This window comes from Epinephelus lanceolatus, chromosome 10 (genome assembly GCF_041903045.1).
Source record: "Epinephelus lanceolatus isolate andai-2023 chromosome 10, ASM4190304v1, whole genome shotgun sequence".
In the NCBI taxonomy this organism is placed as follows: Eukaryota; Metazoa; Chordata; class Actinopteri; order Perciformes; family Serranidae; genus Epinephelus; species Epinephelus lanceolatus.
This window is the reverse complement of record NC_135743.1, coordinates 14,622,591-14,647,967: the sequence shown is the minus strand read 5'-3', so window position 1 is coordinate 14,647,967 and position 25,377 is coordinate 14,622,591. Positions and strand designations below refer to the sequence as shown.

The 25,377-nt window shown below is 40.4% G+C and overlaps 2 protein-coding genes across 2 annotated transcripts; one reads left to right on the top strand and one right to left on the bottom strand.

Moving 5' to 3' along the window:
• Positions 1-853: 853 nt before the first annotated feature.
• Positions 854-16,815, top strand: grwd1 (glutamate-rich WD repeat containing 1). The gene is made up of 7 exons (XM_033639772.2): positions 854-1,106; positions 1,212-1,329; positions 5,646-5,814; positions 7,354-7,564; positions 11,681-11,826; positions 13,599-13,790; positions 16,191-16,815. Exons 1-7 carry the CDS (start codon positions 884-886, stop codon positions 16,497-16,499), a joined length of 1,368 nt encoding a protein of 455 aa, XP_033495663.1. The 5' UTR covers positions 854-883; the 3' UTR covers positions 16,500-16,815.
• Positions 16,816-19,250: 2,435 nt separating this feature from the next.
• Positions 19,251-22,109, bottom strand: cdc42ep5 (CDC42 effector protein (Rho GTPase binding) 5). Its single transcript, XM_033639780.2, has 2 exons — positions 21,952-22,109; positions 19,251-21,139 (listed from the first exon to the last, which is right to left on the bottom strand). The coding sequence occupies exon 2, from the start codon at positions 21,135-21,137 to the stop codon at positions 20,256-20,258; it is 882 nt and encodes a 293-aa protein (XP_033495671.1). The 5' UTR covers positions 21,138-21,139; positions 21,952-22,109; the 3' UTR covers positions 19,251-20,255.
• Positions 22,110-25,377: the final 3,268 nt, after the last annotated feature.

Here is a 25,377-nt window from a genome sequence, read left to right as displayed (position 1 = left end):
ACTTTTGGCTTGCACCTCGAGTTTTCGCTGACCTTTTTTTCCACTGAACTTGTGTCAGAAATTGGGAAAGGACAAACGTAACGCAGCATGAATGCAGATTACAAAGAGATCAACAACAGTGCTAGAAGACAAAATGTTGGACATATTATGAAAACAAAAATCAGGGCAAAGGCTCAAATGCTGTTCTTCTGGACAGTGCACATGTCCAAGTATCTGTTCCTGGCGTATACTTCAGGAAGAAGAACTTTATTAATCCCTCATTTGGGAAATTCAATTTGCACAGTCTGATATTTACACTTTAAATATCCAGGCTGTGAGGCTGCTGCCAGATTAATTGTTTCCTATCAGTAATCCAGGGGCAACTGACCTCAGTGTCAGTACCAGGCAGTACTGCTGCAGGTCGCACTCATGTTGCATTCACTTGAACTTAATATAATAATGTGACTCAGCCAGAGCAGGTGTGAGATCCTTTCCCGGGTCAGCAGCACATGGACATGATGACCCCAAAATGTGGAAATGAGTCATCTGATTTCTTAAAACAACGTCGTTCTCCGGAAAGTGAAGGGTGCCCCTGAACATGCACTTAACTCCTATGAAATCTGAATTAACATTTATATTTTAGCATCGTAGTTTGGGCAATTTCCGAGACAAATATTTGCAAGTCTGATTTTTCCTGGCAGCCGAGCACCAAAGGGGCCAGCTGAATTCCCGTAAATGGGGGGAAGAGACAGGGAGAGTGGGCGAGACAGAGAGAGAGAGACGGAGAGGGAAAGACAGGGTGGGTGGGGGCGAGGCAGCAGCGGCAGCAACTGCAGCAGGGGAGGGGTGACGGCGCAGGGTGTTTAAACCACGTGGCCGCTCCACAAACCGGAAGTAAGCAAAGATGTCTGCGCCCGATGAGGACACGTTTGCCGAGGAAGGAGGCGAGATGGAGGCGATGGACGAGGCTGGCAGCGACGATGATGAAGGAGTGGACATGGAGGAGGAAGGTGCAGGAGGAGAAGGGGAGAGGAAAGTGTACGTGCCCGGGATTGAGCCGCTGCAGCCCGGAGAGGAGCTGGAGATGGACCGGTCTGCGTACCGCATGTACCACGAGTGTCAGACAGGCAAGATGTACAAAGAGATAGCAACTATTTAAACACGCAGGCACCTCTTTAAACGTGTTGTCACCACACATGAGCTGCAGCATGAACTGTTGTGTGTGTGTCCAGGTGCTCCGTGTCTGAGCTTCGACATCCTGAGAGATGGAGACGGAGACAACAGGGAGCAGTTTCCTTTGTCCATGCTGCTCTGTGCAGGCACACAGGCGGACACAGCCATGAGCAACAGGTACAAACCTCCAATCACACTTCATACACACCGTCACACAGGTTAGCAGGGGCGGAGCCAGGAGGTGTAAACACTGGGGACTCAGCCCAAAGGAGGTCTGGGGGGCATGCTCCACCTGGGAAGATTTATGGGCCACTCTATGCACTATTTTTCAAAGCCAGTTGATAAAATAGGTTACCCAAAAATGTGTGCATCATTTGGATAAAAAAATATAAGTTACTAAAGAAAAAAAAAATCATATTGCAAAGGCAACATCAGGGATAATGTTGACAAACGGCGTTCCATACTGATACTTTTTTTTTTTTTTTTTTGCAAATGGCTGAATGAATACTTCTAGGCAATGATTCAAAGTTATATGTGTTTCATCTTCAACTCCCCCTCTATCATTTCCAAGCAGTGGTCGGAAATGATGGTTTAGTGCAGTGGTTTTCAAACCTTTTATGTCCAAAGCACACCAAAGGTCAAGCCAAAGTCTCAAGGCACATCTGTTTTTATATCTGTGCACAATAGCTTCAACACTTGTGTTATCACTCTTATCACGACATAAGGACTTAAGACAATAAGAATAAGGAAAAAAAGAAGGCCGGTAGCTTTAGCTGGTGCCTTGCTGTAATTTGCTCCGTACAATAAAGCTATCCATTGTCCCACTCATGGCTTTCTCCTTTTAATTATCATCCCTCACAGTGACTGCCAAACAGGGCTTTTGATGTGTCACATATTTATAATTCCCAGGCACAAACAGAGACAAATAGGTTCCCCCTGAAGATTTTTGAAATTAAATTAAATTAGATAATCATTTTTTAGCTAGAGTTTGCCCCTTTATTAGGAAATGGGTGTGCACAATATACTGACAGTCAATAAAAAAACTCATAACTTTTTGTAACCATAACCATTTGAATATTGCAATAATAATCTGCAGTTATCACAAAATCCCACAGCACACCAGTGTGCCGCCACAGCATTTGAGAAACACTGGCTTAATGTATTCATGTGAAGTTTCAGTAAGCTTTCTAGCTGCGCCCACAGCATTGATAATGATGGGAGGAGATGATCCAGTCCCGACCGCAGCTTAAAAGATAAGATGACTAGAGCAACAAAAGCTTACATTTCAACATTTTAGGCTTCTCACAGTACTGTAGTCTATATGAAATGATTATCATGTTATCACAAGTTGTTAAATATATTACCTTTGGTTAAATAAATGTTTTAAAATGGGCATTTTTAACGTCTGTGCCAGGCGATGACTGCTTGGCAGCACCAGCAGGGAGCAGCTGCAAGTTTTGGGGTATTTTGTGGTTTGTTTTTTAAACTTTATTGAGACAGTAACATACAACAAGTTTACAAACCTAAGTTGTAGCTGCAAGTATAAGTAAGTAAGTAAGTAAACTTTATTTATATAGCACCTTTCACAGGTAAAAACCACAAAGTGCTTCACAATAGATTAAAACAATGACAAAACATAAGAACAAAGGTGCATAGATTTAGACAGCCAAAAAACCCTACATTTAACCAAATACTTGTTTAAATAAAAGAGTCTTCAAATGCTTTTTTGAAACAGTGTGTCAAAACAGATGCTGTTTGCATGTCACCCTGCTTACAATGATGATGATAACTGATTATGATTATGATACATTTAAAATATAAAATAGTATCAGAAGTAAGTAATGGTGGATAATAAAAATAATAATAATAGATAATATTTCTTGTGTTTTGTGACATTTTTGCTGTTGAAATCATGTTCTATGAGCTCAGAACAACGTTGGTCACCTGTAGGGAACACCGATGAGACTCTGATTTTAAGAGTCAAAGGTGGAGGTGTTACTCTTCCACACTTTTCTCAAAAACTATTGGTCCAAAAGACATAACTCAAAGTGTGGACTGTCTTGTGGATATTCCCCCGGAGAATGAGCTCACAAACATGCTTGTCTGACCCCTAACAACAGACAAGTGCTCACTGACATGCACTAAAAGGCGAAAAGTGTACAGAACACCATTAGTCTACGTAGTCTAGTTACTCAGTTTGCTTTGCCCGGTGACCACTTTTGCAAAATGATAGAGGGCCAGAAGCCACTTAATAAACAAATCTTTTTTCAAAGATATGTTTATTAAATAGACTTGAAATCATGTTGTAGACAGTACAGATACTAATTGAAAAACAGTTTTCTGAAATGTGACATTTTTTCAACCCCTAAACAAACATAGTTACAAACAACACACCCATCACCCCAAAATCACACTAAAGGCCCAGAAACACCAAACTGACTTCAGATAACTAATGGCAACGAAGGCCCCCTGCTGTGTCGCCTCATGTCACCGTGTCTCGGCCCAAAAGTTTGCACATGAACACACCACAGAGACTACAGCCGATAGTCAACAAGCACATACTGTATGTTCTGCACCTGTGTGAGAGGATATAACTCTCCATATGTGAGTCAGCCAAAAAAGAAAAAAAAGGTGCCATCTGATGTCTTAAACATGTTGTGACCCTTAACATTCACCATCAGCCAAAAAACAAAACTTTGTATTTGGTAATACTAGTTCTGTACAGTGTTTAAGTAATTTGAGTCTAAAAGTTTATGCAGAAAGAACCTAAAGAGAGGACATTGGGTCTGAAATTGTATACAAGTTAATTACACAGATATTACCTATCCATGAATTTATTTTACATTATTACAGGCAAACAACCTGTCAAATTCTGTCTAAACATTCGTATTAATGTAGCAGTTACTTCATACGAGGTGGATGATGTTAGTAACGTCGTTCACATCATCGGGACAGTTTTACGACTCTTGAGTTTACTATGTGAGGAAATACTGTGCACTGACAATATCACAAACACCATAAACATCTAGTTTATAACGTGTGGACTTTTGGCACAGATATAAAGTTTGGTGACCTCACACAATTCCCAGCATAGCTTCACCTGAGCAGAGGCCAAGAAGTGTGTGTGTATGTGTGCAAGACGTTCAGAAGCAATACCATATTATAAAATACTCCACTGCAAATAAAAGTCCTGTGTACAAAGTGTAAAGGTGACTCTGGATTGGAGCGAAATCAGAAATCAGTCAGTCTGGTTTCTAGAGGGCTTCTGTTAATAAGAGGCGATGAAAGTGTTCAATTACTGTCGTTAATTTTAATTATTAATGAAGTGGTTGTTAATTGATTTTCCTCTCCTCAGGGTGAAACAGACTGTTGACGCTTCTTTATATCTAAGAACACATTAATTGGAAATCTTTGATGCAGTAATGAGACTTTTAGTTGCTGTTTCAGTAGAAGGTAAATCAACTGGAAAGCCCACCTGTTCAATGGCCATATAGACAGGACAGCATCAACATGCTCATACCTATCACTTTTTAAGATTAGTCAGCAACAGTGATTTTCTTTTTATTATTTTATTGTTTGTTTTAAAGGGACAGTTCACCCAGAAATTAAAAATACATATTTTTCCTCTTACATGTAGAGCTGTTTATCAGTCTAGATTGTTTTGGTGTGAGTTGCCGAGTGTTGGAGATATCGGCTGTAGAGATGTCTGTCTTCTCTCAGATATAATGGAACTAGAAAGCACTCAGTTTGTGGTGCTCAAAGCGCCAAAAAATACACAAGCTGAGTGCCATCTAGTTAAATTTGAGGGAAGGCAGACATCTCTACGGCTGATATCGCCAACACTCGGCAACTCACACCAAAACAATCTAGACTGATAAGTAGCACTACAGGTAAGAGGAAAAATATGTAAGTTGATGCTGGGGTAAAATGTCACTTCAAAGGACATTGTGGAGGATTCATTTATTAATTTCTCCCTCGTCCAGTCCTCTACAGCTCTGTGTTGTGATGCAATATTTGCTAAGCCACACACACGTGAGCAATCTAGTCAAGTATAAAAGAACTGATTTGAATCATTCTTGTAATTAAAAATATGTATTTTTGATTTTGGGGTGAACTGTCCCTTCATGTGCTCACATGCAGTGAGATGTCACCAGCAGGGCACGTTATTGTTCTTACAGAGGCAGTAACTATGGGTGCTGGTAGAAATACTAAAATGTGCAAGCTTAAGCAGCAGATTGTTTTGGCAGTGTTGGCACCGAGGCATCAGTCACTGCACACTTTCACTTTTGTTTTGACACAATCCACACAGCACTGAAAGAGTCTGGAACTTTCCTCCCTCTGAAGGTTCAGTTAAAGGTTATTGCAAGATCATTGTTTCCTCCTTAAACTTGAGCACAGACATCAGACTGGGTAGACTAAACACCACTCTGAAACAAGTGTCAGATAGTTTGTCATCGACATCCTCTTTAATGCATCATTTCATTTTCTTGCAGACTTCTTGTCATTCGCATGCATAATCTTCATGGAACAGAGAAAGACAAAGAGGGTGAAGAAAGCAGCGATGAAGAAAGCGATGAGGAGGAGGAGGAGGAGGATGAAGATAAGAAGCCACAGATGGAACTGGCTATGATGCCTCACTATGGAGGGATCAACAGAGTCAGGGTGTGTAGTGTGTGTCAGTTTCTAGGCAGACGTGTATAAACTTGAGCCCTGTTTCCAGCGAACAGTACAAAACGGTTCTGTACGGTGCGCACTGTGAAAAGTTGTGGATGGTACCAATGGAAGTGTTCCGTACCGTCCCCATTTTTGGTCCCCCTTCTGTTGGGGTACCTAGCACACAGATCTGTTACTAAAAGGTGGAGCTGTGAACATTGCAGTCTGTTGATAGGTCAGTAGAGGACGGTCACTCTGCTCAGGGCTGAGTTGTGGCTGGTTTTGAGGCTCATGTAACCACTGTTCATACTGTGGAGAGTTTTATTTGTAGACTGTAAGGATGTTTTGCTGCCTCTTGCAGCAGCTGGAGTTGGAGAAAAAAACTTAATTCTCTAGGCCGACTGCCCGCAACTTTTAAGGTGGAACATTAACTTGTAATGTTACTCAATGCATGAGGTGACAACGTGAATCAGTCAACACACATGACCATTACTTTAGTTTTTATATGACATACACTTTTCGTAATGAGTGGATCTTCAATCGTTTATGTATATTAATTTCGGCCAGGTTATGTGAACTGCAGAAATTCTAATCTTCACTCAGAGAAATGCATGTTAGAGCGTAGTTCCTGTGGGCTGCAGCAACTTTAAACCCCTGAGCTTGCCTGAAAAGGACTGAATGCACAAACCCGCTATTTTTAAATATCCCATTAAGAGAGAGACTCTCACTGCAGCCTGTTTTATCTTGATCTGAAAATGTCCGCCTGCAACCTCAATCTGTGGACGATAAACGAGATGCAGACTGATAAAGTAGAAAATACAGCGAGTGCTGGACGGAGCAGTGAGCGACAACAACCCCGCCCACATTTAAGAGCACTGTTTGCGGTGGAAACACCAGGATCTAGGTACCATGTCTGAAGGGTTACTGTTGGTTCCAAAGGTACCATACTGAAAGTGTTTGGTGGAAACAGACGTTAGCTGTCCTTTCTCCTTTAACAGAATATTTTTTAACAATGTTTTATTGGGGTTTATAATTATTAAAGTTATTACATATAAATGAAAATGTCAGTCTTGGCAGCAAATATGGTGAACCATCAAATGAAGTGCATATGGGCTACCACACTTTACCCCACCCCCATTCCAGTCTTTGGTTTTATTAAACATTATCAACACTTTGCTTCAGAAGGGCCGCCAGCTTTCCTTTAGTGATATATGTACGTTTTTCCACAGCAACACATGTCGATAACTCCTTAATATACAGATTCATACTTGGTTTGTTCACATCTTTCCATCTTAGAGCTATTGCTATTTTAGCTTGTGAGAGACACGAGTGTATCAGTGCACAGTCATTTGTGTTAGTAATGAAATCTTTTGGATAAATACCAAAGATGCACAACTTTGGCTGATAAGTGATTTTAACCTCCTTCCAAAAACTTTTGACCACATTACATTTCAACAAGCAGCGAAACAGTGTTCCTTTAGCACTGTTACATCTGAAGCATGTGTCTTCATGTGTTCCTCATTACTGATTTTGCTTCTGAATTCCCAGGTGACCCGACATGGAGCGCAATCACTGGCCGCCGTCTGGTCAGAGAAGGGACAGGTAGAAATATTTGACCTCCAGTCACAGCTGGAAGCCGTGAACAGCCCTGCTGCCATGGCTGCTTTCCTCAGACAGCAGAAGGAGGCCACAGCCCTCTTCAGCTTCTCAGGACACATGACTGAAGGTTTTGCTATCGACTGGTCACCTACAGTGCCTGGTGAGTGTCTCCTTTACCTGCAGTTACTCACATACATTCTGACCTTGCTGAAGGTATACTAAGCAGGTTTGTTGGTTACTGTTTGTAAACACACTCACCAGTAAAAGAAAAAGCCGATCCCAGAGTCACTTTGTTTGGCGTTTCGCCTCGCTATATTTGCATTTTCTCAGCGCTGTGTCTCTTGGATGCGTGCTGCTTGCAGCCTGGCACCTGGTCGCTACCTTTTTACAAAATCCTGACCTCACCTGAGCACTGTGGGGGTGCACACCCGTAAGCGTTGCAAACAGAGACAAAACAAATCCTGCATAGTATATCTTTAAAAACTAACCTCGAGTGACCACCATATGTTGTGTACTGTAAGTGTAAATGTGTCCCTGATTGCACCTCGTCGACTTTATAATGTGTGAGAAACACGAGAGGAACAGTCTGTACCCAACAGAAAGTATAATTTTCTCTTCCTGGCTCTTAACAGTCTCTCCATCTGTCACCACAGTATCAGAGATTTCTGTGTAAATTCCCAAACTGTGACTTTCTGATGCCGAAAACAACAAAAATGTCCTTTTCACCACAGCCATGTTTGCTTGTTGTTATACAACAAAAGAGCTCATAAATGAGGAGTTTTAGATTTCGAAACATCTTTTAGCAATGATCCATCCACGTACAAAAAATTCCTTTACTTGGCTCATGGCTCAACTTTCTACCAAATTAAATTGAAAGCAGGATTATTTTACAACATGTGACACAAACAGGACTAAAAATATAACTTCCATAGCAGTAGGAAAAAAAACAACAACAACAGGCAAAACATGGTGTGATCAGCAGCAGTGTCATGGATACACACGCTATAGTTACAGAGCAGGGGTGTCAGGTTCAGTTTATGTGACACATATAGCCCTGTTCTTTTTTTTAAAAAGATATTTTGGGGGGGCATTTTTGCCTTTAATTGATAGGAAAGTTAAGCGTGAAGGGGGAGAGAGAGAGGGAGTGACATGCAGCAAAGGGCCACAGGCTGGAGTTGAACCTGGGCAGCTGCGGCAACAGCCTTGTACATGGGGCGCCTGCTGTACCCACTAAGCCACCAACGCCCCCCTGTTCTTTTTTTTTTTTTTTTTTTTTTACAAGTTTATTTGACAGGGACCATGTGTAATGAACATACATTCAATACTTAATAGCTAATGCATTATACAGGGATAAAGCTCAACACTAATATACATCCTCAGTCCCCGGGGCAAGAGAACAAATATACAATACAAATAATGTAATGACAAATATGCAGTGCGTCGTGTTATAAAGTACTGGTCACTCTGTTCATGGTCAGGTGGTATTTACTTTTGTAAATAAAAATAAAATGTACATTTGTTAATGCAAATGGGTGATTGCAGTTTTGATTTTCCTTAAACTGCCCTTTTAGCACAGCAGAGAAAGAATAAAAATATTATGTTTTAATATGAAGGGTGAATGAGTTCCAGTTTTACATGCCGATGACAGACGTTGCCGGAGGCATTATGTTTTCACGTTGTCTGTCCCATTCTCGTGAACATGATATTTCAAGGATGCCTTAAGGCCCAGACACACCAAACTGACTTCAGAAAACTAGCAGCAATGAAGGCCCGCAGCTGCGCTGCCTGTCACCGCCATGTCTCAGCCAAAAAAGTTGCACATGAACACGCCACAAAGATGAAAGCCATTGGTCAACCAGCACATATGTTCTGCACCTGCAGGAGAGGAAATAACTCTGCACACCAGCAGACGGCAGTCATCAATAAACCTCATTCAGAGAGGGAAACTTGAAGACCGTGTTAGCTGGTTAGCAAATTAACAACACAACCTGATGTTGAAAGAACAAAACATATTTACTGTGTGCCAGTGAACAATAATGCAAATCATCATCAATCGTTTCTGCTTAAAAACTCAGTGGCTAAAGAAAAACAATTGTTCATTTTCCGTAACCGCTTATCCTGTTGGGGGTCGTGGGGGAGCTGGAGCCTATCCCAGCTGACACTGGCTGACAGGCAGGGTACACTCTGGACAGGTCGCCAGACTATCACAGGGCTGATACATAGAGACAGACAACCATTCACACTCACATTCACACCTACGGGCAATTTAGAGTCATCAATTAACCTGCATGTCTTTGGACTGTGGGAGGAAGCCGGAGAAAACCCACGCTGACACGTGGAGAACATGCAAACTCCACACACTGGGTTCAAACCAGGAACCCTCTTGCTGTAAGGCAACAATGCTAACCACTACACCTTGGTGCAGCCTGAAGAAAAACAATCTTACCGTAACACGTTTGCTTTGGCAGAAGCTCAAAAACGGCCCAACTTTGTCCGAAGGCCAACCGTTGGCTTGGTGTGTCAGGGCCTTTTAATGGATTTTCTTCAGATTTGGCACAAGCGTCCTCAGAGATAAACTAATTAGATTTTGGTGGTCAAATGTCACCGTGATCTCAGCACAGGAATTCATAGGCTAATTAGGACAAAACTTCACACAGATGTCAAACAGGATAAAATGATGAAGTGATGACATTATATATCCAAAAGGTCAAAGATCAGTTTCACTGCGACACCAAAATGTTCTGAAAAAAAAACAAAAAACAAAAAACATTTCTGGCCATTATTTAGCAGGATAACTGAGGAACAGAGAGGTAGACATTTGGTTGGAACATCACTGTAAAGCATCCACGTTTTAGAATCTGTAGTTTCTTGAAGCAACATCCATATTTGAAGCACTGTCAACTGTCATGGTGACATGCGAGTCTGGACAGACATGGATGTAAACTGTAATTTGACCTGGTTTTGTGCCTTTAGATGGCCGAAACTTTGTGTACCTTGAGGGGGTGACGCAGTCGCTCCTAGTCAAGGTCCTCGGGCCAAATTGTGAGTGATTTTTAGACTAACTGTGTCAGAGGAAAATATTAAATTACATTTGGTAAGTATATTGCAGTGGTGGTGGTGGTGGTGGTCACGCTGGCCTGGGACCAGCTTGTAGTGCAAAAGGCCAGGTCAGAGAAGATCATGGAGTGTAGAAAATCTTTGGTAAATGTAGTGTCAGATGTGTCAGAGTTTGCAATCTTTTTTATGTGTGTTTTTAGTTAAAGTTGAAATTGGGTCTTGAGTAACTCCAAGTATTCAAACTGATCGACAGTTCCAATTTTTTTTTTTTTTTTTTGCCTCGAATGTGGACATCTGGATAGGATTGGATTTTCCGTATTTGATCTCCAGTGGGCCAGACAAGTAAAACCACCGCATAATAATCTATAAATAACAACACCTCCATTTTTTCCTTTTGTTGAGCGTAAAGAAGCACATTCTGTGAGTGTTCACCCGTTTACTACTATGAACAGCCTCAGATGTCTTAAGAAAAATAAGTGCTGTTTCAACAATATGTCTCAGTTTTTCCATATCCAGTCAGCCTCCTTTTCACTGTCATTACAAGTGCTTTTTTTTTCCCATACGTTTCCACTCCTGTGCAGAAATGCTGGCCTCACTGCACCGAACTGAAGATTGTTTGAAGATAGAAGTCTGAGACAGATTATTTTCTACTGGAGCTGCTGATATTTTGCACAGTGGTCCACATCTTTAAATAAGACCACAGAATGAGTGCATTGTTTTTTTCAGAGAGCTGTATTCTGGTCAGAGTGGAAAAGCCTTACAGCAGCACTTTACATGCAGTATCTACTCACTGTTTAATTTGCTCCTACAACCAATCACCTCTGAGCTTTCACAAGTACATCACTAATAGAGTGGTCACACATGAGGGATGCAGGCGAGTGACCATAGCTGCCTTAATGATATTCAAGCTGGATGTGAGGCACAAGGAAAGACAGTTTGTTAGCTCACGTTAGCTAGCTTGCTAATAAATACCTCTAAATATGATGTTATTGGTACATTGTACATTTTCATACATTCTCATGTGGAGCAGTTTGTATTTTCTCGGCCAGTATCACACAACATCAGCTGGTCTGACACAGCAACAATTAAAGCCTCCTCCACACATACTCCTTGGCTACTGGTTGAAAATACTGGTTGGATGAGGTGAAGTGTAACCACAGCAGATGTGTGTATCCCGCAGCCGAAAGCTAAAGTGTCGTGTTTGTGCTTTAATTAACAGGTCGCCTCATCAGTGGAGACTGCAAAAAGAACATCCATGTGTGGGAGCCAAGAGAGGGCGGGACCTCATGGCAGATTGACCAGCGACCTTTCAGCTCCCACAGCAAGTCTGTGGAGGATCTGCAGTGGTCGCCCACCGAAGCTACAGTATGTTTGTAGGAAAATAGAGACACAGTGGGTCAGACTGAGGTACCAGAGATGAGCTTTAGAGCTTTACAGGGCGGCACGGTGGATCAGTGTTAAGCACTGTCTGCTCACTGCAAGATCATCCTCTGTTCAGCCCCCACCTGAGGCTGGCATCTATCTGTGTGGGTTTACTAAAATAAAATACAAACATGTAAAATATAAGGCGTGCATATTGGGATTTACATGCATGTTATGTGTCCACACTGCACCCTGACCTCAGAGCAGGAGTTGCCTCACTGATCCCAAATATTTAGGCTGATTCAAATGCAGAGGATGAACAAAATGTATGGTTCGGTGTGACAGACGGGTCACGGTTCGATAGAAAAATCAGTGGTTTCTTTCTGCGTTACTTCTGACATTAGAGCACACAGTATCAGTGTCATTTCTTTCGCAAATAGTGTGTGAGCAGTAAGTTTGCTACGTCCCACATCTCTCTGAGCTCTTTCAGTCTAATAAATACACAAATAAACATCTCTCTTAGATGCCACAGTCGTATAAACACAAGCTAAACTGCTGTCACTAATGTACCTTTTAGTCCTTCTTTCTGGCTGAATCGGTTATCCAGCAGCCACTGCTCACTGCGGTGGGTGTGGCTTTGTGCTAACGTTAGCTGCTGAGCGAGAGGCTACAGCCGTGCACCGGCTCTCGTTCCCTAGTTAGGAGCGTGTGTGTGTGTGTGTGTGTGTGTGTGCTGTGCAATCACTGACTGTGTGCTGCTGGCTTCACTCCTGACCAGAGTCTGTGGCCATGCAGCAGCTCGTGCTTCAGCTTGGGGGTCGTAAATGTTACTGTGCTACTGGGTTAGCTGCTGAGGAGAGTCTGTAGCTGCGCTCTCTCTCACCATCACCCTCATAATTCATAGTGAAAGCAAAGTGGCTCCAAACACCAGACCTGTTGATTAATAGAGCATCTTCTGTTTCAGGTCTGGTAATGGCATTAACAACCATCTTGCAACGAGCTAGCTTAGTGTAGCTGCCTCCCAGTGTGTCTCACTGGTGTAGAATGTTGTGGTTTGGGGATGGGAGGGGCAGACGACATGGGTTGCCTTGTTGAGGACAGTAGCACTGAGAACATTATCTTAAACACTGTTGAAACTGTGTATTTTATTTGCCAAATGTAATAGAATAGTTCAACATATCATTGGGTATGTAATCCGCACCAAACCGAAAGCCTCACACCGAACAGTTTAACACGCATACATGTACTGTGACACCTCTACTACACAGGGACTAATAAAATCAAACTGAGTTCACCAGCTGTTTACAGGTGTTTGGATGGATGGACAGGGTGTGGTGAGGGGAGTCAGTGATTGAAATGAATGAAACTATGCTGACTACAAAAAAAAACCTGTTAACACTTGAACTGTGCCACCACAGTGATGTAACTAAGAAACACAGACCCAAATATGCAATTTAACAAGTCACCAAACTAGTTTGTGACATATGGATGTGAATCCTGCAGCCTGACGTGGGTAGTTAACGATTTGCCTCTGTGAATGTACACTATGCAGCTCTTGGATGCAGCCTAACTGACTAATTTCTAAGTGTAGCAAGGTCTTCAAAAAGCATCAAACACAAATTGTGAACATGGACAACCTGACTCTCTCACACACTTAAATACAGAACAAAAATGTTTTGCAGTGAGTACATTAGAGTTTCTTGTTAAGACTTGTTTTGTACAAGTTTGACCTCAAAGTTCAAATCTCAGGATCTGCCCTCTCATGTTTGCCACAGGTTTTTGCATCCTGTTCAGTGGATCAGTCTATTCGTATCTGGGATATCCGTGCTCCGCCCAATTCAATGCTTTCAGCCGATGGAGCTCACTCATCCGACATCAATGTGATCAGCTGGAACAGGACCGAACCATTCATCCTGTCGGGAGGGGACGATGGGCTTCTGAAAGTGTGGGACCTTCGACAGTTCAAGGTAAAAACCAACAATTTAATTTTCATATCTGAAAATAGAAACTTTATTGGTAATCATTTAACTCATGCAAGATAATTCAGCTGAACATTGTTTAGAGTTATTATATGTACTGTGTTGTTTTGTATGAGTTGTTAAAGCCACAGTTGCTCACTTTTATGACAATAACTTTTGTCATATGTCCTGAAACTGTCACTACATCCACACAGTGGAGTAAATGAAACAGTTGGTCTGCCTCTAATGGCAGGCATGTGCTCATTTTAGACCGCTGCTCAAAGAAAACGACCAATCAGAGCTGAGGAGTCTCAAACGCAGCTAACAATCGTGTCAATCGCTGCTCCTGAACTGCGGTCAAACTAGGCAGCACTGATCACATATGAAACAAGACTGTATTACTGCATTGCCTTTGTCTCACCTCATGTTTTCATTTACATATTTTAGTGTACTGTTTATCTGTAAAATGAGAACATTTGTGACCTGGCTGTCATGTTTGAAAATTTGTATGAAGCACCGCCCACCAGCCAGACCAAACTTTTCATTTTACAGCTTAACAGTCCACTAAAATATGTTTCTGAAACATTTGAGGCAGTGCAGTAACAGAATCTTGATTACTTTTTGATCAGTGCTACCAAATTCGACAGGGCAGTTCACAAGCAGTGATTAGACTTGTTTGAGAACGTGGACGAGATCAGGCAGCTGCAGCAGGAGGCAGTGATAAAAAGCTGCGGTGAAGTCGGACGGTTTCCCGACAGTTTTCAGCAGCCTTTAGTCTGCACAGGAAGTCACAGTATCACTCATATCTTGTTAGATATGATGCAGACTCATTTAAAATGTTACCGGACTCATATATCAGTTTGTTTGCAGCCTCCAGTTGTTTTATTTATGACCGAGTAGCCTATTAAAATGCTTTACAGGTGATCTGTAATTTATATTCATGGTTCAACCTCCATTTTACATGAATTCTTGTGTTATTCAGCATCATTTCAGTTTGCTGCTGCAGAGCAGACCTGTCCCCTCAAGGTTAATATTTTCAGAGGGGAAACAGCTTTCATTACAGATCAGTCAGATACAGTCAGGGCTTCACATCTGTACAGATGTTATTTTAAGAATCCTCACATCCCACTGACCACAAGTCTCTGTGATGCTGATACTTTAATAATTAAAAGAGTCCACTGTTTAAGTACAGTCGGCTACATATAGTTTATGATGAATGTATTAAGTCTCTGATGACTAAACTTCAGCATCAGTCACACAACATGTTTTCTGTTATAGAATAAACCTTTAAATCAGAAAAATAACATCTAAATCTCTTCTTCTCTTCTCTTAAAAATGAAAAGTATATTTAAAACATCATCTTGATGAATCAACATCTAAACCAATCAGCTGTTAGATCAGGTGACAGCCGGGTGTTCCCCATCATACCCTGGGTCTTGCAGTCAGTAGAGAGCAACTGCAGCACCTGGCTCTAAAAACTGCGGCCACCTCGCTCTTGTGAGAATATCGCTGTCCACTTTTTTTTTTTTTTTTTTTAAATTTATTTAACAGGGACAGTGCACAGCTACTTCACTGCACCAGAGTTAAAGTTTGACACATAGAGTTTCTAAATTGTAAAAAACACAGTTATAAAATAGAACATATTCATGACACAACGGCTTCAACATCAAGTTATCGCAACAACAACAATAAAGCTACAACATTAATTTCATAAAACAGGATTTTGCATGACGTCAGAGCAACTTAGGGTGAAGTCGTACACAAACCTCACCGGCATGCATTGTGCAGCAATTGCCAGTGATCAAATCTGTGCAGGCCTGGCTCATCTCAAACAAGCCTATTGACATGATTTACAGCTGCATTAGAGACTCCTCCACTCTGATTGGCTGTAACACACATGGTAATCCCATTGTAAGCATTTCGAAAGGCAGAGGAAGATGATTTTTTTTCACAGATTACCTATAAGTCTATAAGTTATTTTCATAAGAGTTACCAACTGCACCTTTAATGTCAGACCAGGAGTGAAGATCTGACTGTTTGATCAGCGCGTGTCGTCACAACAGAGTAACCAACCATTAGTGCAACAAGACAAACAGTGTTTGTCCTGTTACAACATCAGATAATCAAGCACCCTCACAGCTTGGCCCCACCTAAATAATAACATTTGTCCCATCTTGCGCCTCTAACACAATAGTATGTAATTACAGCAGCCTCATTCCTCCTGATACAGGAATCCATTTTTCATATGCCTTTAAGACACATTTATACACCCTGATGAGTTCTTGTTGAAACCTGTGAGCAAAAAGCAGAAAACACACACATTTATAAATCAGTCTCCACGTTGGGAATGATGCTGTTATGATTTGAGATTAATGGCTGTCACACCTTTTGTTCCACCCGGACATGCAGACTGGGCGGCCTGTGGCGAACTTCAAGCAGCACACCGCTCCCGTCACATCCGTGGAGTGGAGCCCTGTGGACTCAAGCGTGTTCGCCGCCTCTGGAGCGGATGACGTCATCAGCCAGTGGGATCTGTCGGTGGAGTCTTGCGATGTGGGCGCCAGGGTGGAGGGGGTGAAGGACTTACCCCCTCAGCTGCTGTTCCTGCACCAGGGTCAGTCAGAGATTAAGGAGATCCACTGGCACCCGCAGCTACCTGGTGTGATGATCTCCACGGCTCTGTCAGGTTTCAACGTGTTCAGGACAATATCTGTGTAGCGTGTGAGTGTGAGTGTGAGTGTATGTGAGTGTGTGAGACAGAGAGAGAAAACTATTTTTGCATTTGCATAAGTAGTACACATTCAGTGTGTAATGAGCAGGAAACTCTTAACATGTTTCATCTTTAAGAAACTTGTAATAATGTACAGAACTCAGCTGCGTACAATAATTCTTCTTTCTGACATTTATTGGCCAACATAGGCGCCATATGGTGTTATAATCTCTGCTATTGAACTCTCAGTCTGTATGTTTTACAGATGTGTGAACTATTTTAGGCATTCCCTGTTGCATGCTTAAAATAAAATGTTCAAAACTGTTTTTAGACTCTGATTTCTTGAATCAATTTTTTCAGAGAGAGAGTGGTTTTATTATTTTCTCAGCTTTTGCCTTCATTGGATAGCACAGTTTTTAAGCATGTCGAGGGAAAGAGAGGGGATGACACGCAGCAAAGGGCCGCAGGCTGAACTCAATCTCATGATTGCTGCGGCAAGCACATTGCCTTCGTAGATGGGACGTCAGCTCTACCTACTGAGCTAGTGGGCATCTCATGACAGTCCCTTTTAATACTTAATCAATAGGGCTGACTGGTAGCGATTTAGTTTTCACTAGTGGAAAAGATGTCAACAAATGTTTTTATTTTAAGATATCTGTAAAACACTTTTAACATCTTACAATTATATTTCCACATGTAGGATATATATTCAACTGGTCAAAACTGATTCCTTGTTCTCCAGTTAGAATAATGATCACTAATATCATATCTACAACTGAGTTTCCACATGTTGATAAAGGGTTGTGACAAGTGGATATGTAGCTACCCATTTCATATGTCAACAATTGCATTTCCAGTATGTCTAACATAAACTATTTTGAATATGTGGCTGTGATGTCATTAAAGTAATAGCTAAAGTACCACAAAGCCATTGAGCCACTTTTAAATTAGCATATTCATGTTGGATTTGTACACACATTATTGAAGATAATTACAGTGACAGTTTGACGAGTGAAACTCCCGTTTTGAACAGCAAAACAAAATGGCGGAGGGAATTAAACACTGAAATTACAAATAAAGAATGGATTAATATGTGCTGAACACAACACACCACCACAAACTCAAAGACATGGAGGGAGATTGGATGGAAAAAATTACTCTGCTACTTCATTACATCTAAAATAAAGGGTAAAACAACCAGAGTATGTGGGAATAGAGAGGTATATTTTTTGGGAACATCACAAGCTTCACTAATTCTGGGAAAATGTGAATGTTACAATCAAAGAAATTCTGGGATATGCAACACCTGATGACTGCAAAGTTATGTACTTTGGGACTATAAATGATTTTGTCATGAATTGCAGAGATATTATTGATCACAAGCAAGAAGGCAATAACAAGGGACTGGTACAAGACTGAATCACCTGCTATAGAACAATGGTTGGAAATTCTAAGAGATTTGTGCTGAGAGTGAGAGAAAAAGTTTTTGTTATTAAATGGAAGAAATGGATGATTTATGACAGTGGAAAAAACATCTGGACTAACTAATACATGAACTTCGTCCTTCACCCTTCTTGCTCAGTTTTTCTCTTCACCTTCTTGATTGTGGAAAGAATGTTGTAAGTTGTTTATAATAAAACATAGGTATGGTTGTATACACAAACTAAAACTCAATAAACAAAGTATAAAAAAAGAAACTCCCTTTTTTGATATCTCAAATTCTGACTCGTCGTGAAAGGAGTTGTAGATATCTCAAATGTAATTGTTACCAGTACGAATATAATTTCCACCACTCACAGTTGCATTTCAGATACCCGAAATGCAATTCTGGATATCTGACATTACTAGTTATAATTTCTAAAATCTAGAATTCCATTAATGATGTCTGTAACGTGAGAACAATTGTTGATATCTACAGTCGACACTAGTAAGAACTTAACTGCTGACATCAACAGCTGACATTTCCACTGGTAAGAGACAACTTGTAGATGTGTTTATTAGAATTGCAGCTAGTCAAAATTACATTGTGGATATGTCACATTGGAATTATTACATTAGAAATCATAGATATCTGTAATTGAGTTTGAATAGAAGTCAATGGTAAAAGTTGAGTAGATAGATAGATAGATAGATAGCAACAAGTTGTTTTATATGTTGTATTTGCTGCATTTTAAATGAGTTTTAAAGGCTGCTACCTCGGCCAGGTCTCTCTTGGAAAAGAGATTTTCAATCTCAATGGGACTTCCTGGTTAAATAGTATTTAAAAATAAATAAATAAAATTTCTAGTGTTCAAACACTATCCAAAGCAGACTCCTTTTTTATCAGTTTAATCTCATCTTCCTTATACTGTCTTCCAGTTGTTTTATTTGCTCTTGTAACTTTATCTCAATCCAGTTAGTAGCATATGAACACATGCACCAACACACACTCACTTAAGTTTTTAGGGTTTTTCATTAAAGAATTAACATTTCAACTAATAATTAATGAGTTGTAGATTTCAATAATTAGAATTGCGACATACATTATTGATGTGTTGGCTTGTAATTCTAAGCAGTCAAAAAGCCCTCATTGATATCCACATTTTCTATTACTGCTTCTGATAACACGTTTAAGGGCTTGTCATGGAGTAGTTGAAAGCACAGATTTACTTTATTTTAGGGAATGGCCATACATGACAGTATCCTCAGACTCACACTGAATTCTTCTCCTTTTTTTGTGCCTAGTCATTTCCAAAGAAAATACAAGTCATAGCCAAGGCTGATGAGTATTTGAAAATCCCAATGATCATTTTATTGTTTTTACTGTAATCCTTATGAAACCACAGGAAAACAAAATGTGTTCAAACCAGCATTTTCAACAGATGAGCATAACGGTCTCTCCCTTTTACAGCATCATGAAACAAAGTCCTTGTTTTTTCAATATATAAGCATTATTAAGGCGAAACCACATGTACAAAAATACACCGCTGGTCCTGATTTACAATTGATCTTTAGATCCCATGATTGTCTTAGCATGTAGTGTTAGTGGAGCCCCACAGCCCAGAGAGAAAAGCTTTGGTAACTTGAAAGCATGCAAAGTAACTGCACAATGAAAACAGATGTGTGAAACTGATCTGAACCAGAGAACCTCACAGATCTGGAATGTGACAAATTCACAGTAATTAATTATACACAGGATATCTTTATGTTCTGACAGAGCCTCTGGGGACCATTTTTAAAGCTCATCGAATGAACTGAACATCAAGAGAAGACATTGAGATTGTAATAAACATGCAATATGAGAAGTAATTATTAAGACACTGACGTAGCACATGGTACAATAATGTAAGAATACAGCTCTCTTTAAGGCACTATAACATAAAGCTCAATAAACAACATCTGTCGTGTGCGCTTCAGATGGCAAATATGAGACATAAAGTCAAAATGAACAATGCAAGCATCGTTCATTGAGTCTGTTTCATAGCAAAGCTTCCAGGTGAATGAAATAAGTCAAAGTGCTACAAACCTTTCACTGAAATAACCTCAACGACACTGATTTCTCTGATCATGACAGCAAATCTGTTACCCTTACAGATAAAACATAAAATGTCTTTTCCAGTTGAGCAACGTCGTCGGACTGCAAATCTTTAAAACTAAAATCCAGTTTGCATTCTGTTGAAGCCTCCCATTCAAACAGCACTGAAATGATGAGTTTAGGAACATACAGTATACTCGATTTACTCAACAGCAACGATGTGTTTTTGAGGGGAGCCCGTACCGGCCCCCTATAGACCAATCTCATCATCAAACTCATCTTCAAATGTGTAGCCTCGTCCTACTTCCTCCTCCTCCTCCTCCTCCTCTGAATCAGTCTCTGAGTGGCAGCTGTCGACCCTCCTCCTGTCCAATGGGGTCACTCCTTCATACTCTGAGCTATGTGACGAGGCTGGACTGGGTGGCAAATCTACTTTGTGGTTGGTGAACTCGGCTTCACCGCCACTGACTGTGCTCTCACTCGCGCCCCTCGTTGGACTAGCCAGCTGATCCTCATCCTGGAAGTCAAACCCTTGACCCTCTTCCTCCTCAGACGCTTGGCGAATTATCTCCTCTCGCTTGTCACTGAATCGCACTTTTGGTCGTAGCCCCTTTGGCTTGATCCCGTCTTGTATCCTGTTGTCTCCCACCTGGTTCCCAAGTTCCAAGTTCTTCCCATTTAGCTCGTTCTGCGCGTTCACAGACATCTCCACAGCCGCTTTTCCCTGACTCGTCTCCACCGATGACGTGCCGCTTTTGGAGTTGAACACGTCCTCGTCGAGCCCTAAACCGTCCATCACCCCGAGTACATCCCCGAGCATAGACGGGCCCAGATCCAGGTCCAGGTCGAATGAAGACACTGACTCAGAGTGCTGGAGCTCATTGTTCTCCGCGCTTCCTGGACCATCTGTGTGAAGATCATTGTCGGTAACCTGAGGGTCAGCAGCTGGCGCACTCCCTGGGTTCGCCGTGTCAGGGTTGGCCTGAGTTGGACCAAGCGTGGACAGGAAGGAGGTGTCCCCAAAGGCGTCACCTCCCCTCCCGATGTGCATGGTGTGGCGAAAGTCACCCAGCGGGGCTGAGATCATGGTGGGGTCCAGGCGAGGGCCCCGGGTTGATTTGTGCAGCGGCATGACTACGAACACATCGAGGGAGAGAATTCATGTTTATATTTGATAACACAGCATGAACAGCTTAACTCTAAAATGAGATAACACAGCGGTATACAAAAATTGGTGCAGGAAAGCAGCTCAGAGGCTGATAAGACAGAGCAGCGTCAACACTTCATCCATGTTGTGCAACTTTGTGGGACACTAGTGAGCATTCTGGCACTGGAGCTGCTGCGAAGGCCATGCTGAGACTTGTACTTGAGACACTCATGCAACGCTAGCACATACTTTTCTCTACCCTCAGGGGTGTGTGCGAACAAAAACATGACTGTTACTTTCTCTACAGAAAAAAATTAAACTTCAACACTGAAACCACTGGGCTGTGTGTGTGGTGGCCATTAAACTAAGATTTAAGTGTGGAAAAAGGCAACACTTAAAGTTAATAGATATCACAGAAGGTGGAAGCCAAGATTACCTAATATATTTGATCATGTCAAACAGGTTAAGCAACTTCAATGACAATTTCTCTTTCAATATCATCACTGCAAACCATCAGATATATTTAAGAGATCAGTCTTTTTAATGTGTGTGTGTGTGTGTGTGTGTGTGTTAGATTTGGGAGGGGAGGGGGCTCACAGGCCTACCCCAACCCTCCACACTTTCCAATGTATACAAGTCAACTGTATATTATACTAGTTAAATATATGATGTGTAACTTTAAAGAAGAGCACACGCTGTTAGACTTATTGACAAAGCAGTGAGTCGTTTGGATCAATGTAAAACTAATCAATTGAGCTGCCTGAGCGTCACCGACACATTCAAAGTATAGAAAACTTACTTTAAATTGAATATCGTGGTCTTTGGTTGGCTCGCTCCGCAGTATCCAACTTTTTCATCTGGCTTTTTGACTTTCGCTTCCCCCCTCGACTTTTCCCTCGCTCTTTTTCTCGCCGTCGTTTGTCTGTGTGATTTTTTTTTTTTTTTTTTTTTTTCCAAAGGGATGGGCATGGTGTGAGGAAGTGACGCGACAGTTATTGGGGAGAGTTGGATCAAAGTATCTGTGTCGACTTTACCAGACGCTGTTAAATAAAAACGAGGGTAACAGTGAAGTTTCCACAGACTGCTTCTAAACAGGTTTATTTAAGGTTAAGTTATAACAGTGAGACACAGTTTATTAATTAACCAACAGGATGTGTGTAAGTGACTGGAAGTTAATGTGAATGAAAGGTATGTGGGAAAATATCCAGTTAATAGTATCAAATTGTAACCGTGATGACGTCATCTTTATTTTTACGTGTATCCGACTTAAAACCTTAAAAACAAAGATAAGATTTTAAACCAAAATTGTTATATTTTATTATTTTTTAAAACATTTTCATATTTTCAAGTTTGCAATTCATGATAAGATTTTTTGCAAAAAACAAACAAAAAATGCAAAAAAAAAAAAAATTAAAACAAAAACAAAAAAATATAAACAAATTAAAAAATGTATTTAAAAAAATACAAAAATAAATAATAAAAATAAAAAAACGGGGGTGCAAATTTAATATAGTTCCAATACAAAATATGGGACTGATGTGTTGCACAGAGAGTTTATAGCTATTGCTAATTTTCAACTTTTGTCTCTAGTTGGGCTTTTACATGTAGACCTAGAATGTTATTAAAAATATACAGTTTAAAACATCAGAAAACCACAATACACTATAAACATGGAAGGCACAATAAAGTACACAAACCACAATCCACACACTACAATAGCCTACACATACCACAGTACATATACTACACATACCACAATACACCAAAACGCTTACACTAATAGCCCTTAAAGGTTTGAGCGCATTCAGCTAAGAGTGGCCACAGCTCTGGTTTGCTTTTTATTGTGAATGATTTTACACATTTATGTCCATTGAATACATTTACATACAGTATATGCGAGAATATACTTACATACAGACACACATATATACACACACACATATATACATACATGCATTCAATACTAAGATCAAGAGTCAAAGATCTGTCAACAGACTACAAGTAAATTTCTAAAATGATTTAATAACTTAAGCTTTTCATATGTCATTTATTCAGTCAGCCATTTAATTATGGGACATTTTCACACAAGTTAATGTCTGCACTGGGTCACCGCAGATTTTTAACAACAGTCAGAGTGACTTAGATGCATTTTGGACTGCCTGCTTGTACCATGGGCACACCAGTGCAATGTTGACTGGTCTCTCAATACCAATACTTTCCAACTCCCACTGTGTCTGTGGCATCTGGGTACTGTTATAGCAAACACCACTCAGACAAGAGTATTGGGGATTTGCTTTTAATTTGTAGATGTTTTTTAGCTATTGAATAATACACTTTTTGTGTACTAGTCAGTCTTTACAGCAGCAGGACAACATATTTGGTACTGACTCAAATAACCGACAACACCCATGATCGTGGAAATGAAGGAACAGTTCACCCAGTGCAGGGCTGATCAGTTATGTGTTTTCAATAGTTGTTGGAAACAGTTGTGGTCAGGGTATCAAAAATTATTGTTAATATAGGATCAACTGGTTGTTGGTTTTGGTCTTTTTATTATATTAATGTTGAAACATCCCACATGTGCCAGGTGTGTTGGAGAACTATGGTGGCTGATGCAAAAAGGCGCAAAGTGTTTGATATGTCCAATCTGGGCTACTGTAGAACAACATGGACACCATGGAAGAGAACTCACTCTGTATGTTGATATAAGCAGCTCATTTGAACCTAAAGAAAACACAATATTTCTCATTTTGAAGTGATGATAAACTAATGAAAACATAATCATGGATGTTATATTCCATTTATGCCAATAGAAGCTCCTAAATTCTACACACTGGACCTTTAAAACTATATAAACACAAAACTAAATTACCTGTTTTGGCTATGACTCTATTTTCCCTGTATTTTGTACTGTTGTACAGTTATTTACAGGAAACTTCTGAATTATCAACCAAATTCTGAAATAGAATGTTACTGTTTTATTCATCAACATGAATGTCAAAATAGGATACTGTTTAAAACTCTTTAAATGTGTTAAAACATCCTGGAATTACCCTAAAATATGTTTGAGTTTTTAGCTGTTGAACATTAACAACCAAAAGATTGCTAAAATACTCACATTCCCAAAAAATATATTTCACAATTTTAAAAATACCCGACAAATTTCAATGAAATTCTTCAGAAGGCTTTGACTTAGACTTGACTAATATCATAACAGAATGCAGTCAGTGAGGTTAACCCTTCTATGTTACATCACTTAGCTGTCAACAGCATATTTTTCATTTTTCAGTCAATCAGTTGTATAATTAACTCTCATATTTAACCCCCGCTCTTACACAACAAACATGTAAGGAATCATCTGTAAAAATTACTGGAGTAAACATGAATGTGGACCGACAACAGGAGTGGAGTACAGATGCTATTTAAGAGTCCACATTATTCAGCTTCCTCTCTGGGGTTAAAGAAACAGAAGCATTACCAAACACCAGGTATTCAGACAATGGTGGAGGGTAGTGAGTCATTGTTTGTGAGCTCTTGTCACAAATGCTCAACATATTTGTGTGATGATGTAGCCAACAAGACGACAATGGGGACAATTTATTCATTAAATGAGCACATGGTATCATTCACTGTGAGGAACTGTCTGGAAATTACAATACAGTGTTTAATTTATTTGAAAGCTGTGAATCCTGACGTCAGGTAAGATAGTGCCGACTGAAGTATGACATTATTCAATTATAATGTAGATTTAAAAGGAAGGCATCGAGTTATCTGTCATATTAAGGATGTTTATGTTATAGTATGTTAGTATTAAAAGGAAGTGCAACACTCTCACTTCCAAGAAAAACAAGATACACATGACAGAATAAGTTCTATGAGTGTTTTACAATCCGTAGAGACTTCCAAAAGCTGGGAAATGTTTGGGTGATCAAGTGTGGGAGAGACAGGATATGACTCCCCTCTCTGTAACCCTCACACACACATCCTGCAGCTGTGTGTGCTTTACAGGAAGGTAAGAGGGAAAATGCATATAGCCTACCCTGATGCATGAGATCTATACATTTTTAAAATCACAAAGTAAAAACATAAATTGTATTGTATCATATAAAATAATCGATGCCTTGCAAATATGGTCAGTCAAATCAAGTGTTTAGCTTAAATGGTGTCATGCTGGCAACACATGGACTTACAACATCTGATATTGAAATTATTAAACATTAATTAG

Bases quoted from the DNA above. Each gene is read 5' to 3' on its own strand.
- grwd1 (XM_033639772.2), top strand. From the start codon at position 884: ATGTCTGCGCCCGATGAGGACACGTTTGCCGAGGAAGGAGGCGAGATG. The intron at 1,330-5,645 runs GTACAAACCTCC...ATTTTCTTGCAG, and splicing joins GACACAGCCATGAGCAACAG to ACTTCTTGTCATTCGCATGC. The intron at 5,815-7,353 runs GTGTGTAGTGTG...CTGAATTCCCAG, and splicing joins GAGGGATCAACAGAGTCAGG to GTGACCCGACATGGAGCGCA.
- cdc42ep5 (XM_033639780.2), bottom strand. From the start codon at position 21,137: ATGCCGCTGCACAAATCAACCCGGGGCCCTCGCCTGGACCCCACCATG.